This window comes from Lithobates pipiens, unplaced genomic scaffold, assembly GCF_037356315.1.
Source record: "Lithobates pipiens isolate NorthernLeopardFrog02 unplaced genomic scaffold, aLitPip1_a1.2 Scaffold_37, whole genome shotgun sequence".
Classification (NCBI taxonomy): domain Eukaryota; kingdom Metazoa; phylum Chordata; class Amphibia; order Anura; family Ranidae; genus Lithobates; species Lithobates pipiens.
In genome coordinates this window covers 1,258,292-1,275,018 of record NW_027507825.1, presented here as the reverse complement: position 1 = coordinate 1,275,018, position 16,727 = coordinate 1,258,292, and the positions used below count along the sequence as shown (strand labels likewise).

At 49.2% G+C, this 16,727-nt stretch overlaps 1 protein-coding gene across 1 annotated transcript in view; it reads left to right on the top strand.

The window, feature by feature from the left end:
- WDR25 (WD repeat domain 25) overlaps window positions 1-16,727 on the top strand; it is a 92,366-nt gene that overhangs the window by 65,661 nt on the left and 9,978 nt on the right. The window contains exons 5-6 of the mRNA XM_077466812.1: window positions 7,334-7,508; window positions 11,790-12,031. Coding sequence (XP_077322938.1) covers window positions 7,334-7,508; window positions 11,790-12,031 — 417 coding nt within the window. The remainder of the gene's footprint in view (window positions 1-7,333; window positions 7,509-11,789; window positions 12,032-16,727) is intronic.

Genomic DNA, 16,727 nt, shown 5'->3' with positions numbered 1-16,727 from the left:
AGGGGGGTATAATACCTCTTCTATTACAGGGAATGGAGGGGAGGTAGGAGACACAGGACATCGGAGAGGGGGGTATAATACCTCTTCTATTAAAGGGAATGGAGAGGAGGTAGGAGACACAGGACACCGGAGAGGAGAGTATAATACCTCTTCTATTACAGGGAATGGAGAGGAGGTAGGAGACACAGGACACTGGAGAGGGGGGTATAATACCTCTTCTATTACAGGGAATGGAGAGGAGGTAGGAGACACAGGACACTGGAGAGGGGGGTATAATACCTCTTCTATTACAGGGAATGGAGAGGAGGTAGGAGACACAGGACACCGGAGAGGGGGGTATAATACCTCTTCTATTACAGGGAATGGAGGGGAGGTAGGAGACACAGGACACTGGAGAGGGGGGTATAATACCTCTTCTATTACAGGGAATGGAGAGGAGGTAGGAGACACAGGACACCGGAGAGGGGGGTATAATACCTCTTCTATTACAGGGAATGGAGAGGAGGTAGGAGACACAGGACACCGGAGAGGGGGGTATAATACCTCTTCTATTACAGGGAATGGAGGGGAGGTAGGAGACACAGGACACTGGAGAAGGGGGTATAATACCTCTTCTATTACAGGGAATGGAGAGGAGGTAGGAGACACAGGACACTGGAGAGGGGGGTATAATACCTCTTCTATTACAGGGAATGGAGGGGAGGTAGGAGACACAGGACACCGGAGAGGGGGGGTATAATACCTCTTCTATTACAGGGAATGGAGGGGAGGTTGGAGACACAGGACACCGGAGAGGGGGGTATAATACCTCTTCTATTACAGGGAATGGAGGGGAGGTAGGAGACACAGGACACCGGAGAGGAGGGTATAATACCTCTTCTATTACAGGGAATGGAGGGGAGGTAGGAGACACAGGACACTGGAGAGGGGGGTATAATACCTCTTCTATTACAGGAAATGGAGAGGAGGTAAGAGACACAGGACACCGGAGAGGGGGGTATAATACCTCTTTATTACAGGGAATGGAGGGGAGATAGGAGACACAGGACACTGGAGAGGGGGGTATAATACCTCTTCTATTAAAGGGAATGGAGGGGAGGTAGGAGACACAGGACACCGGAGAGGGGGGTATAATACCTCTTCTATTACAGGGAATGGAGAGGAGGTAGGAGACACAGGACACCGGAGAGGAGGGTATAATACCTCTTCTATTACAGGGAATGGAGGGGAGGTAGGAGACACAGGACATCGGAGAGGGGGGTATAATACCTCTTCTATTACAGGGAATGGAGAGGAGGTAGGAGACACAGGACACCGGAGAGGGGGGTATAATACCTCTTCTATTACAGGGAATGGAGAGGAGGTAGGAGACACAGGACACCGGAGAGGGGGGTATAATACCTCTTCTATTACAGGGAATGGAGGGGAGGTAGGAGACACAGGACACTGGAGAGGGGGGTATAATACCTCTTCTATTACAGGGAATGGAGAGGAGGTAGGAGACACAGGACACCGGAGAGGGGGGTATAATACCTCTTCTATTACAGGGAATGGAGAGGAGGTAGGAGACACTGGACACCGGAGAGGGGGGTATAATACCTCTTCTATTACAGGGAATGGAGGGGAGGTAGGAGACACAGGACACTGGAGAAGGGGGTATAATACCTCTTCTATTACAGGGAATGGAGAGGAGGTAGGAGACACAGGACACTGGAGAGGGGGGTATAATACCTCTTCTATTACAGGGAATGGAGGGGAGGTAGGAGACACAGGACACCGGAGAGGGGGGGTATAATACCTCTTCTATTACAGGGAATGGAGGGGAGGTTGGAGACACAGGACACCGGAGAGGGGGGTATAATACCTCTTCTATTAAAGGGAATGGAGGGGAGGTAGGAGACACAGGACACCGGAGAGGAGGGTATAATACCTCTTCTATTACAGGGAATGGAGGGGAGGTAGGAGACACAGGACACTGGAGAGGGGGGTATAATACCTCTTCTATTACAGGAAATGGAGAGGAGGTAAGAGACACAGGACACCGGAGAGGGGGGTATAATACCTCTTTATTACAGGGAATGGAGGGGAGATAGGAGACACAGGACACTGGAGAGGGGGGTATAATACCTCTTCTATTAAAGGGAATGGAGGGGAGGTAGGAGACACAGGACACCGGAGAGGGGGGTATAATACCTCTTCTATTACAGGGAATGGAGAGGAGGTAGTAGACACAGGACACCGGAGAGGAGGGTATAATACCTCTTCTATTACAGGGAATGGAGGGGAGGTAGGAGACACAGGACATCGGAGAGGGGGGTATAATACCTCTTCTATTTCAGGGAATGGAGGGGAGGTAGGAGACACAGGACATCGGAGAGGGGGGTATAATACCTCTTCTATTAAAGGGAATGGAGAGGAGGTAGGAGACACAGGACACCGGAGAGGGGGGTATAATACCTCTTCTATTACAGGGAATGGAGGGGAGGTTGGAGACACAGGACACCGGAGAGGGGGGTATAATACCTCTTCTATTACAGGGAATGGAGGGGAGGTAGGAGACACAGGACATCGGAGAGGGGGGTATAATACCTCTTCTATTAAAGGGAATGGAGAGGAGGTAGGAGACACAGGACACCGGAGAGAGGGGGGTATAATACCTCTTCTATTAAAGGGAATGGAGAGGAGGTAGGAGACACAGGACACCGGAGAGGGGGGTATAATACCTCTTCTATTACAGGGAATGGAGGGGAGGTTGGAGACACAGGACACCGGAGAGGGGGGTATAATACCTCTTCTATTACAGGGAATGGAGGGGAGGTAGGAGACACAGGACACCGGAGAGGGGGGTATAATACCTCTTCTATTACAGGGAATGGAGGGGAGGTTGGAGACACAGGACACCGGAGAGGGGGGTATAATACCTCTTCTATTACAGGGAATGGAGGGGAGGTAGGAGACACAGGACACTGGAGAGGGGGGTATAATACCTCTTCTATTACAGGGAATGGAGGGGAGGTACGAGACACCGGAGAGGGGGGTATAATACCTCTTCTATTAAAGGGAATGGAGAGGAGGTACGAGACACCGGAGAGGGGGGTATAATACCTCTTCTATTAAAGGGAATGGAGAGGAGGTAGGAGACACAGGACACTGGAGAGGGGGGTATAATACCTCTTCTATTACAGGGAATGGAGGGGAGGTAGGAGACACAGGACACCGGAGAGGGGGGTATAATACCTCTTCTATTAAAGGGAATGGAGAGGAGGTACGAGACACCGGAGAGGGGGGTATAATACCTCTTCTATTAAAGGGAATGGAGAGGAGGTAGGAGACACAGGACACTGGAGAGGGGGGTATAATACCTCTTCTATTACAGGGAATGGAGAGGAGGTAGGAGACACAGGACACCGGAGAGGGGGGTATAATACCTCTTCTATTAAAGGGAATGGAGAGGAGGTACGAGACACCGGAGAGGGGGGTATAATACCTCTTCTATTAAAGGGAATGGAGAGGAGGTAGGAGACACAGGACACCGGAGAGGGGGGTATAATACCTCTTCTATTAAAGGGAATGGAGAGGAGGTACGAGACACCGGAGAGGGGGGTATAATACCTCTTCTATTAAAGGGAATGGAGGGGAGGTAAGAGACACCGGAGATCTCTTCTGTTGTGGATGTCACTATATGTAATCTTTGTTTATATAGTGAAAAAGTATTCATACCCCCTGACATTCCCCACATTTTGTTACATCCAGAAAACCATAAATGTATTTTATTGGGATTTTATGTGATGGACCAACACAAAGTGTCACATAATTGTGAAGTGGAAAGAAAATGATAAATGATACAAATAAATCTGTGAAAAGTGTGGGGGAGGGGCATTTGTATGGCGCCCCCCGGAGTCAATACTTTGTAGAACCCCCTTTCTCTACAAGTCTTTTTGGGGATGTCTCTACCAGCTTTGCCCATCTAGAGAGGACATTTCTGGCCATTCTTCTTCTTTGTAGAATATCTCGCGCTCTGTCAGATTGGATGGAGAGCGTCTGTGATCAGCAATTTTCAAGTCTCCCCACAGATTCTCAATGGGATTTAGGTCTGGACTGTGACTGGGCCATTCTAACACATGAATATGCTTTGATGTAAACCATTCCATTGTAGCTCTGGCTGGATGTTTCGGGTCGTTGTCCTGCTGGAAGGGGAACCTCCGCCCCGGTCTCAAGTCTTTTGCCGACTCTAACAGGTTTTCTTCTAAGATTGTCCTGTATTTGTCTCCATCCATCTTCCCATCACCTCTGACCAGCTTCCCTGTCCCTGCTGAAGAAAACCATCCCCACCACATGATGCTGCCACCACCATGTCTCACGGTGGGGATGGTGTGTTCGGGGGATGGGCGGTGTTAGTTTTCCCCACACATAGCGTTTTGCTTTTAGGCCATAAAGTAGAATTTTGGTCTCCTCTGACCAGATCACCTTCTTCCACATGTTTGCTGCCCCCTCCCCCACATGGCTTCTCACAAACTACAAACAGGACTTCTTATGACTTTCTTCCTCCAATGTCTTTCTTCTTGTCACTCTTCCATAAAGGGCAGATTTGTGGAGAGACGACTAATAGTTGTCCTGTGGACAGATTCTCCCCCCTGAGCTGTGGATCTCTGCAGCTCCTCCAGAGTTACCATGGACCTCTTGGCTCTTCTCTGATGAATGCTCCCCTTGCCCGGCCCGGTCAGTTTAGGTGGACAGCCATGTCTTGGTAGGTTTGCAGTTGTGCCCATACTCTTTCCATTTTCCGATGATGGATTGAACAGAGCTCAGATCTTTTTATAACCCAACCCTGCTTTATACTTCTTCATCCCTGACCTGTCTGGTGTGTTCCTTGGCCTTCATGATGCTGTTTGTTCACTAAGGTTCTCCAACAAACCTCTGAGGGCTTCATAGAACAGCTGTATTTATACTGAAATTAAATTACACACAGGTGGGCTCTATTTACTAATTAGATGACTTCTGAAGGCAATTGGTCCCACTAGATTTTAGTGAGGGGTATCAGAGTAAAGGGGGCGCCATACAAATGCCCCTCCCCCCCACACTTTTCACATATTTATTTGTATCATTTATCATTTTCCTTCCACTTCACAATTATGTGACACTTTGTGTTGGTCCATCACATAAAATCCCAATAAAATACATTTATGGTTTTGGTTGTAACAAAATGTGGGGAAATGTCGGGGGGTATGAATACTTTTTCCAGGCACTGTATATCTTTTTCATATACTGTGAATAGTCCTGGGATGTGACGGGTCCACTTTATCCAGTGACAGAGATGTGCTTTGTTTTCTATTGCCTGATCCTGCTGCTTGGTCTCCGGCCAGTGGTTGTGAATTGTATGGCGGCAGGACAGGTGGTGAATGTGGCGAATGTGGTGAAGGTGGCGAATGTGGTGAATGTGATGCAGGTGGTGAATGTGATGCAGGTGGTGAATGTGGTGAATGTGATGCAGGTGGTGAATGGTGAATGTGGTACAGGTGGTGAATGTGGTGAATGTGATGCAGGTGGTGAATGTGGTGAATGTGATGCAGGTAGTGAATGTGATGCAGGTAGTGAATGTGGTGAAGGTGGTGAATGTGGTGAAGGTCGATCGCAGTCTCGGCCAGCGCTCTGTCACACGGCGGTGGTATTTTTCTCCCGCTCCTTTATTGCTTCCCTAGACAGAAGTCCAACTGTCATTCCTGGAAATATCATAGCCTGTAATTGGCTGTGGATGAAAGCGATGAGCAGCGATACTCCCCTGAAAGGCAGAGACGATCGCTCCGTCTTAAAGTGCTTATTAGTGTCATCCATTTACTTGCGGGTTGAATGTACAGTGTGGACAGTTTACACTGAAGGCCCCGAAGAGTCATTTTTCTTCATTTCCGCTGAGGAAGCAAAATGTGTCCGTATAAAAGAATATCTATATATTGTATATAATGTGACCAAATGTATGTGAACCCCCCCTACCCCCACCCAAGTTCAGGGGTCTCCAGTGAAGGGTCCTGTGATCCTCCATCATACAAAGACATTGCAGACAATGGTGCTCTTCCAATCTTGTGGTAATAGGTTGGTGAAGACCCTTTTCTATTCCACCATGACTGCGCCCCCCCCCCCATGTACAAAGCCATCTCCATAAAGACATGACTGTACCCCCCCCATGTACAAAGCCATCTCCATAAAGACATGACTGTGCCCCCCCCCCGTGTACAAAGCCAGCTCCATAAAGACATGACTGTGCCCCCCCCATGTACAAAGCCAGCTCTATAAAGACATGACTGTGCCCCCCCCCCTTGTACAAAGCCATCTCCATAAAGACATGACTGTGCCCCCCCCATGTACAAAGCCATCTCCATAAAGACATGACTGTGCCCCCCCCCATGTACAAAGCCATCTCCATAAAGACATGACTGTGCCCCCCCATGTACAAAGCCATCTCCATAAAGACATGACTGTGCCCCCCCATGTACAAAGCCAGCTCTATAAAGACATGACTGTGCCCCCCATGTACAAAGCCAGCTCTATAAAGACATGACTGTGCCCCCCCCCTTGTACAAAGCCAGCTCCATAAAGACATGACTGTGCCCCCCCATGTACAAAGCCAGCTCTATAAAGACATGACTGCGCCCCCCCCCCCCGTACAAAGCCAGCTCCATAAAGACATGACTGTACCCCCCCATGTACAAAGCCAGCTCCATAAAGACATGACTGTGCCCCCCCCATGTACAAAGCCAGCTCTATAAAGACATGACTGTGCCCCCCCCATGTACAAAGCCAGCTCTATAAAGACATGACTGTGCCCCCCCCCATGTACAAAGCCAGCTCCATAAAGACATGACTGTGCCCCCCCCCCCGTGTACAAAGCCAGCTCCATAAAGACATGACTGTGCCCCCCCCCCCCGTGTACAAAGCCAGCTCCATAAAGACATGACTGTGCCCCCCCCCCGTGTACAAAGCCAGCTCCATAAAGACATGACTGTGCCCCCCCCCCCCCATGTACAAAGCCAGCTCCATAAAGACATGACTGTGCCCCCCCCCGTGTACAAAGCCAGCTCCACATAGACATGACTGTGCCCCCCCCCCATGTACAAAGCCATCTCCATAAAGACATGACTGTGCCCCCCCCCCCCCCGTGTACAAAGCCAGCTCCACATAGACATGGTGCGACCAGTTTGGTGTGGAGGAACTCGAGTGTCCTGCACAGAGTCCTGACCTCATCCATACTGAACACCATGAATTGGAACACAATGCGGGGTACGGGGTATAAACCTCAGTGCTCTGAACAGCAGCTAATAATGAGATCTTCCTCTTTCAGGTGATCCATGTGTATAAAGCCTCGGTGCAGCAACACTTCGCTGTCCTCTTCCTCCCCGGGGGGAAGGAATTTGTCAGCACAACAGACTGCGTGAGCCGGGACTCCGCTGACCGCACCGTTATTGCCTGGGATTTCGGCACAGCTGCCAAAATATCTAATCAGATATTCCATGTAAGTTTTTTTGTTTTCACGTTGTCATTTTATTTGGTGTATATAACGGGCTTTTAAAAAGAAGGGTGGAGGGGTCAGACCCCCTGGCAGGCTTTGATTGGTGTACTATGAGGACGGGATCTGGGGGTCTTGCCCGGGAAGGTCTCTTATGGAGGCTCCAGTGGGCCACTTTTTGAGCCTGAAATGGCCGATTCGACGTCCTCTGATAGAATTCAGGAATTATGAGAGAAGAAGATCGATTGGCCGTGGATCGTGAAGAACAGAAGTAATTAAATGATCCAAGATGACAAATCAGTCGCGTGTTTTTGGGAAGGGGGTGGGGTAAAAGGTAGCCCCATTATCGGGGCTTGAGGTGCCATATAGAATAGGTTTAGACTCAAAGCCGATGGTGCGGTGCTCTTCTTTATTCCCTGGTATTGATTGCTGTGTGTTCATGGGGGATATTTCTCCTCATTTCCTGTCCCGGTGGTTGGGGAGATTTGAGAGACAGGAAGTGGCACCCAATGGGGAGAGGGCGAGGAATTCATCATGGTTTCTCTGCACACAAGTGGTGCTACAACATAGGTTTTTATGAATGAAGCCCGCAGCTGATGTTTGCAGACTTCATTCACACAGAAGCTGCGGTCGGATGCAGAGAGCTGGACCCAGCTTTCAGATATATAGTGAGGTCACCTCTTGGCCTCCCCCTGATTGGCTGGCCAGGGTTTGCTTTCCGACGGACTGTTTGCCATAGTTGGATGAGAAGATTGGTGTACCGCACCCAAATGTGGAAATTCAATGTATTGGGGCCTCCTCCTGCTCGGGGCCCCACCTCCTGTCCACTCTCTGATTGGCTGAGCTGGGCTTAAGATGGAGTCCCCCCCCCCCCCTCTCGTGGTCTGAGCAGAAGTCTGCACTGACATTAGGACCTGTTAAATATGTTTTGGTGCGATCAACCCTCCCCCCCTACTCTGCCCCACCCCACCCCCAAGGGGGGTATAATTTAAGGTAATGGTAATGGTATGCCAAGGAGTACCCGAGTGAAAAAAAGGGAACCACCGGACTCAAATTTTCATCAGCGGGTACCTTCCCCACCCCCAGTGTTCTATGTAATGCGGGGGGTCCGAGGGCGGTGTGTTCTGTTCTATCATGACGATGTCCGTGGCACCATGACACAGGTGCCGCCATCTTTGTTTATCCCCACCTCAGTGTTGGAGGCTTCCATGGTTGGTGTCTGCTCCATTTCTAGAACATCCCCCGTTAAAAAGAAAATCTTTTAGAAAGATGTCCTCCCAATCAGGCGCGGCGATGGTCCTCCATATAATGAGCAGTTCTCTGGAGTCTGCCATGTGGAAAATAACTCGTGTTCTTCTAGTAGAACCCATTAATATTTCCCGTCTCTCTGCGCGGAGCGCGACGCTGTGCTGAGGATTATTTGTTGATTGTGATCCCTGAGGGTCTATTAAATGTGTACATTCTGCGCGAGTCAACCAGAGGATGGAGGAGACGGAGGAGGCCGCCTTGACTTTCATGTCAACATTGCTTGAATAGAGCGCCTTGAAGGGAACAAGGAGGCGGCCATTGCCGTCCTCTCCATACAGGTGAGGAGAGACTGGGCTGCCATTGCCACCCCCCCATACAGGTGAGGAGAGACTGCGCTGCCATTGCCACCCCCCCATACGGGTGAGGTGAGACTGGGCTGTCATTGCCGCCCCCCCCCCATAGAGGTGAGGTGAGACTGGGCTGCCATTGCCGCCCCCCCCATACAGGTGAGGTGAGACTGGGCTGCCATTGCCACCCCCCCCATATGGGTGAGGTGAGACTGGGCTGTCATTGCCGCCCCCCCCCATAGAGGTGAGGTGAGACTGGGCTGCCATTGCCGCCCCCCCCATACAGGTGAGGTGAGACTGGGCTGCCATTGCCACTCCCCCCCCCATAGAGGTGAGGTGAGACTGGGCTGCCATTGCCCCCCCCCCCCATACAGGTGAGGTGAGACTGGGCTGCCATTGCACTCCCCCCAATACGGGTGAGGTGAGACTGGGCTGCCATTGCACCCCCCATACAGGTGAGGTGAGACTGGGCTGCCATTGCACCCCCCATCCCCCAATACAGGTGAGGTGAGACTGGGCTGCCATTGCACCTTTCCCCCAATACAGATGAGGTGAGACTGGGCTGCCATTGCCCCCCCCCATACAATTGAGGTGAGACTGGGCTGCCATTCCCACCCCCCATACAGATGAGGTGAGACTGGGCTGCCATTGCCACCCCCCCCCCCCCCCCTCCAATACAGGTGACCTCGTACATTGGAAAGGGTTTGGCCCTGAGGAGAGGTCTTGGATCACTGCATCTGAGGTCTTTGCTCCTCGTCTGTTGAGGAGGTTCCATCTGGAGTTTCCCTTTAAGCCTGGACCCAGGCGGGGGAGGGGGAGGCCTCGTAAGAGGGAGGGTACTGTCATGGTTATGCAGTGATCTTCCTGTGTTTGCTTACCTCTCCTCATGTGTTCAGACTAAGAGGCCAGCCACTTCCACCTGGTGGTTTTTATAACCTCTCTTCTAAGCATGGCTCCACCCCAGGCCCTATCAGGGAGCTCTATATTAACCTGTGCACTGCAAGCCAGCGGTGCTGATCAACCATTGTGTATTCCTTTGTGTGTTTGACTTCCTGTTTCCTGTTTGTCTCTATTACTGACCTTGACGTGTTCTCTATGATTCCTGTCTGCTCTGACCTTGACCTTTTGCATGTCCCTGACCATCCCTGTCTGCCTGTGACCCTGAACCTTTGACGTGTCCTCTGTTGTTCCTGTCTGCTAGTTGCCCTGACCTCTGCCTTATCCCCTTACTATCCTTGTCGTTCCAGCCTGCTGCTTCCTTCTCCTGTAGTCTACTGTGAGCTGTGAGACCCTAGAGGCCGCGACCTGGAGCCAGACTGCAGCCAAGTCTATCCATTCAGTTTGATCTCTGGTCTTCTTCAGACCTCCTAGCAGGGGGTTCTACAACCCCTCCCCCCCTCCCTTGGGCCATTCTCCTATTGGAACTAAGGCAGCCCATGCAAGATTCCCCATCTGTAGAACGTATGGGTTGACCGCACTCCCATTATAACAGAAAACATAAACTTTATTAGATAAGATCTGTACACAGAGTAAGCACAGATCCCACGTCTATTATGACAGCAGTAGGTGTTAACGCGTTTCATGCAGGAAGTGTTTTTTCGTCATAACAGCCCATCGAGGATCCATTCGGTGGAAACCTTCTGGAGAACATTCCACACAACTAAGAGACTTTTCTATCTGCTGGAATAGGCTTGGTCCTCTCCTGTGGTTCCTCCATTGTTGGCGGTGGCCCCTCACATGTCCCAGGGGGTGATGCCCCCATTCCGATGTTTGTTTACTCATCCGATACAAACACAGTACGTTTATAAAGAAGCCCGGGCTTATGTCCATGATGAGACCTCTGATTATACGTCTTATATTATCCCTGAAGAAGAGCTTTGATCAGAGTAGTGGGGACATGATGGGGTTAATTCTAATTATTATTTATATCAACCTGTCAGTGATATATGAAGGGTGGGGGAGGGGGTGATAGTCGGTTTCATATAACTCCATATCCAGGTGATGTGTTATGTATATATGGTTTTGTACAAATAAAGTTATCATTGTTGTGTTTATATATAAATAATTGTGGGGGTATATGAATCCGACTGCTATACAGTCCTGGGGGGGGGGGGGGTTATATATGAGAATGAGGGAATGAATGGAGGAGGAGAAGGAGGGTGGTGCTGCAGAGAGATGTAGGGGGATGGGTGAGGATAGAGAGAAGAATGAATGGAGGTAGAGATATGAATGGATCAGAGGAGGATGAGATGAGAGGAGTGGTGGATGGAGATCAAGTGATATAGATGGATGGATGGAGGGAAGGTGATATGGATCAGAGGGATGGATGGATGGATGTATAGATGGCGATAGGGATGGATGGAGGGAAGGTGATATAGATAAATGGAGGGATAGGTGGAGATAGAGAGGATGGATGGAGGGAAGGTGATATAGATAAATGGATGACTAGATGGAGATCGGGATGGAGGGATGGATGGATGACTAGGTGGAGGGATGGATGGATGACTAGGTGGAGGGATGGATGGATGACTAGATGGAGATCGGGATGGAGGGATGGATGGATGACTAGATGGAGATCGGGATGGAGGGATGGATGGATGACTAGATGGAGATCGGATGGAGGGATGGATGGATGACTAGATGGAGATCGGGATGGATGGATGACTAGATGGAGATCGGGATGGATGGATGACTAGATGGAGATCGGGATGGATGGATGACTAGATGGAGATCGGGATGGAGGGATGGATGGATAATGTGGCATTGTGCAGTAAGATTATTTCTCGGGTATTTCAGGAGCGGTTACACCTGTCCCAGCCTCGCCCTGCACCCCCAGGAGAACATTTTTATCGCACAGACCAATGGGAACTACATCGCTTTATTCTCCGCCCATCCCCCCTACAAGATGAACAAGAGGAAGAGATATGAAGGACACAAGGTAACACACTCTGTCCGTATAGGACCATAGAGAGGCCAGACCATTGGGGGGCCAGGAGGTCAGTTTTAGGGCAAAGGTGGGTCATGGCGTCCGGGGGAGGGGTGATGGGGATCAGTGTGGTGATCCCTCCAGTGAATATGCCCCGGTAGGGGAGTTATGGATAATGTCTCAATCAGGGGGAGGTGAATTTACAGTCCCGGAGATCCGGCATCCAGTCCCAGCAGCCAATACAATGTGCGGCTCCAGTGGAGGGGCTTACAATAGATACAATTTATCGGATACGGTTTTGGGGTACAGAGAATAGATACAATTCTGGGGTACAGATATGAGGATGTGGGTATGTTGGAATCCGGTCCGCTGTTTGTGAAACGCGTCGCTCTGCTCCCCCAGTTCAGACACAATCCCAGATAAATGAGATCTGGGAGTCTCCTCCATTAGAATTGATCGTTTATACTTCACACCTGAAATGTGACAGAAGATGAGATGAGCGCCTGGAGGATATAGACAGAGCGCCCCCATATCAGCTGCGCTTTGTACCGCCATCGGCGGCGCGCTCATCTATCATTCATGTTCAGCTTTTTGTCCTCTTCCTGAGCGCGATGGGAGACGCGTCTGATGTGAGCGGCAATACGACCGAATATTTGGTTTGATGGATTGAAGTGAAGAAATATTTAATTTATACGCAGACTGCGCTACTCATCTCCATTCCTTATACCCATCACACAGCAGCCGAGTAATGAGCAGTGGAAATTCATGTCTTTAGTTAAATATCTCGTATCAAAATCTGATCTTCATCCCTACATTGTCCTCCAATGATCTCCAGCCTCCTCCTGTCACTCTGAAGGAGACCCCACACATGTCCTTCCTGGAATTCTGGGACACGGAGTCACTATGCCCTGTGAGGAGGCACTGCTGTGTCACACATTTCAGAGCCCGCCTTCTGAGGGGAGGAGCTTCAGGCGAAGTCTGTACAGGAATCAGCAAGGTATCATGGGAAATGTAGTCCTTAGAAATGGAGGAGAAGCTGCAAAGCATGCTGGGAGTTCAGGAAGTTGTGGAAAGAGAAGGCCAGTAGTCAGGCAGCACTCACACCATGAAAGGAGATTCTTCCAGTCATCTTATATTGGATTGTCAGTGATAAGTATTGATGTATTGTTGTTACAATGCTGATGTTATACAATGAGAGTGTATGCTGCGACCGGAGATCACCTTTGAAATGGAAAAGTAACACTACTATGATTTGTGCCACGTGGGGTGATGTATGATTTGGACCTTGTTGGGGGGTGTATAATTTGTTCCTCGGGTGGTTTATGATTTGGGCCTCGTTGGATAGTGTGTGATTTGTACCTCAATGGGAGGTGTATGATTTGTTCCTCGTTGGGAGGTGTATGATTTGGTTCCTCGTTGGGTGGTGTATGATTTGTTCCTGGTTGGGTGATGTATGATTTGTTCCTCGTTGGGAGGTGTATGATTTGTTCCTCGTTGGGAGGTGTATGATTTGTTCCTCGTTGGGTGATGTATGATTTGTTCCTCGTTGGGTGGTGTATGATTTGTTTCTCGTTGGGGAGGTGTATGATTTGTTCCTCGTTGGGAGGTGTATGATTTGTTCCTCGTTGGGGGGTGTATGATTTGTTCCTCGTTGGGGGTGTATGATTTGTTCCTCGTTGGGTGGTGTATGATTTGTTCCTCGTTGGGAGGTGTATGATTTGTTCCTCGTTGGGGGGTGTATGATTTGTTCCTCGTTGGGAGGTGTATGATTTGTTCCTCGTTGGGGGGTGTATGATTTGTTCCTCGTTGGGTGGTGTATGATTTGTTCCTCGTTGGGAGGTGTATGATTTGTTCCTCGTTGGGTGGTGTATGATTTGTTCCTCGTTGGGAGGTGTATGATTTGTTCCTCGTTGGGTGATGTATGATTTGTTCCTCGTTGGGTGGTATATGATTTGTTCCTCGTTGGGTGGTGTATGATTTGTTCCTCGTTGGGTGATGTATGATTTGTTCCTCGTTGGGGGGTGTATGATTTGTTCCTCGTTGGGAGGTGTATGATTTGTTCCTCGTTGGGTGATGTATGATTTGTTCCTCGTTGGGAGGTGTATGATTTGTTCCTCGTTGGGAGGTGTATGATTTGTTCTCGTTGGGAGGTGTATGATTTGTTCCTCGTTGGGGGTGTATGATTTGTTCCTCGTTGGGTGGTGTATGATTTGTTCCTCGTTGGGAGGTGTATGATTTGTTCCTCGTTGGGAGGTGTATGATTTGTTCCTCGTTGGGTGGTGTATGATTTGTTCCTCGTTGGGAGGTGTATGATTTGTTCCTCGTTGGGTGGTGTATGATTTGTTCCTCGTTGGGAGGTGTATGATTTGTCCTCGTTGGAGGTGTATGATTTGTTCCTCGTTGGGTGGTATATGATTTGTTCCTCGTTGGGTGGTGTATGATTTGTTTCTCGTTGGGTGGTGTATGATTTGTTCCTCGTTGGGAGGTGTATGATTTGTTCCTCGTTGGGAGGTGTATGATTTGTTCCTCGTTGGAGGTGTATGATTTGTTCCTCGTTGGGTGGTATATGATTTGTTCCTCGTTGGGTGGTGTATGATTTGTTCCTCGTTGGGTGGTGTATGATTTGTTCCTCGTTGGGAGGTGTATGATTTGTTCCTCGTTGGGTGGTGTATGATTTGTTCCTCGTTGGGAGGTGTATGATTTGTCCTCGGTTGGGAGGTGTATGATTTGTTCCTCGTTGGGGTGGTATATGATTTGTTCCTCGTTGGGTGGTGTATGATTTGTTCCTCGTTGGGTGGTGTATGATTTGTTCCTCGTTGGGAGGTGTATGATTTGTTCCTCGTTGGGGGTGTATGATTTGTTCCTCGTTGGGTGATGTATGATTTGTTCCTCGTTGGGGGTGTATGATTTGTTCCTCGTTGGGAGGTGTATGATTTGTTCCTCGTTGGGTGATGTATGATTTGTTCCTCGTTGGGAGGTGTATGATTTGTTCCTCGTTGGGGTGTATGATTTGTTCCTCGTTGGGTGGTGTATGATTTGTTCCTCGTTGGGAGGTGTATGATTTGTTCCTCGTTGGGTGATGTATGATTTGTTCCTCGTTGGGTGGTGTATGATTTGTTCCTCGTTGGGAGGTGTATGATTTGTTCCTCGTTGGGTGGTGTATGATTTGTTCCTCGTTGGGAGGTGTATGATTTGTTCCTCGTTGGAGGTGTATGATTTGTTCCTCGTTGGGTGATGTATGATTTGTTCCTCGTTGGGGGGTGTATGATTTGTTCCTCGTTGGGAGGTGTATGATTTGTTCCTCGTTGGGTGATGTATGATTTGTTCCTCGTTGGGAGGTGTATGATTTGTTCCTCGTTGGGTGATGTATGATTTGTTCCTCGTTGGGGGTGTATGATTTGTTCCTCGTTGGGTTGTATGATTTGTTCCTCGTTGGGTGGTGTATGATTTGTTCCTCGTTGGGAGGTGTATGATTTGTTCCTCGTTGGGTGATGTATGATTTGTTCCTCGTTGGGAGGTGTATGATTTGTTCCTCGTTGGGAGGTGTATGATTTGTTCCTCGTTGGGGTGTATGATTTGTTCCTCGTTGGGAGGTGTATGATTTGTTCCTCGTTGGGTGATGTATGATTTGTTCCTCGTTGGGGGTGTATGATTTGTTCCTCGTTGGGTGATGTATGATTTGTTCCTCGTTGGGAGGTGTATGATTTGTTCCTCGTTGGGTGATGTATGATTTGTTCCTCGTTGGGTGATGTATGATTTGTTCCTCGGTTGGGAGGTGTATGATTTGTTCCTCGTTGGGAGGTGTATGATTTGTTCCTCGTTGGGAGGTGTATGATTTGTTCCTCGTTGGGGGTGTATGATTTGTTCCTCGTTGGGAGGGTGTATGATTTGTTCCTCGTTGGAGGTGTATGATTGTTCCTCGTTGGGAGGTGTATGATTTGTTCCTCGTTGGGTGGTGTATGATTTGTTCCTCGTTGGGAGGTGTATGATTTGTTCCTCGTTGGGGGGTGTATGATTTGTTCCTCGTTGGGTGATGTATGATTTGTTCCTCGTTGGGAGGTGTATGATTTGTTCCTCGTTGGGTGATGTATGATTTGTTCCTCGTTGGGAGGTGTTCCTCGTTGGGAGGTGTATGATTTGTTCCTCGTTGGGAGGTGTATGATTTGTTCCTCGTTGGGTGGTGTATGATTTGTTCCTCGTTGGGGGGTGTATGATTTGTTCCTCGTTGGGGGGTGTATGATTTGTTCCTCGTTGGGTGGTGTATGATTTGTTCCTCGTTGGGGGGTGTATGATTTGTTCCTCGTTGGGTGATGTATGATTTGTTCCTCGTTGGGTGGTGTATGATTTGTTCCTCGTTGGGTGGTGTATGATTTGTTCCTCGTTGGGAGGTGTATGATTTGTTCCTCGTTGGGTGATGTATGATTTGTTCCTCGTTGGGTGGTGTATGATTTGTTTCTCGTTGGGAGGTGTATGATTTGTTCCTCGTTGGGAGGTGTATGATTTGTTCCTCGTTGGGTGGTGTATGATTTGTTCCTCGTTGGGTGATCTTAGATTTGTTCCTCGTTGGGGGGTGTATGATTTGTTCCTCGTTGGGAGGTGTATGATTTGTTCCTCGTTGGGAGGTGTATGATTTGTTCCTCGTTGGGAGGTGTATGATTTGTTCCTCGTTGGGTGGTGTATGATTTGTTCCTCGTTGGGAGGTGTATGA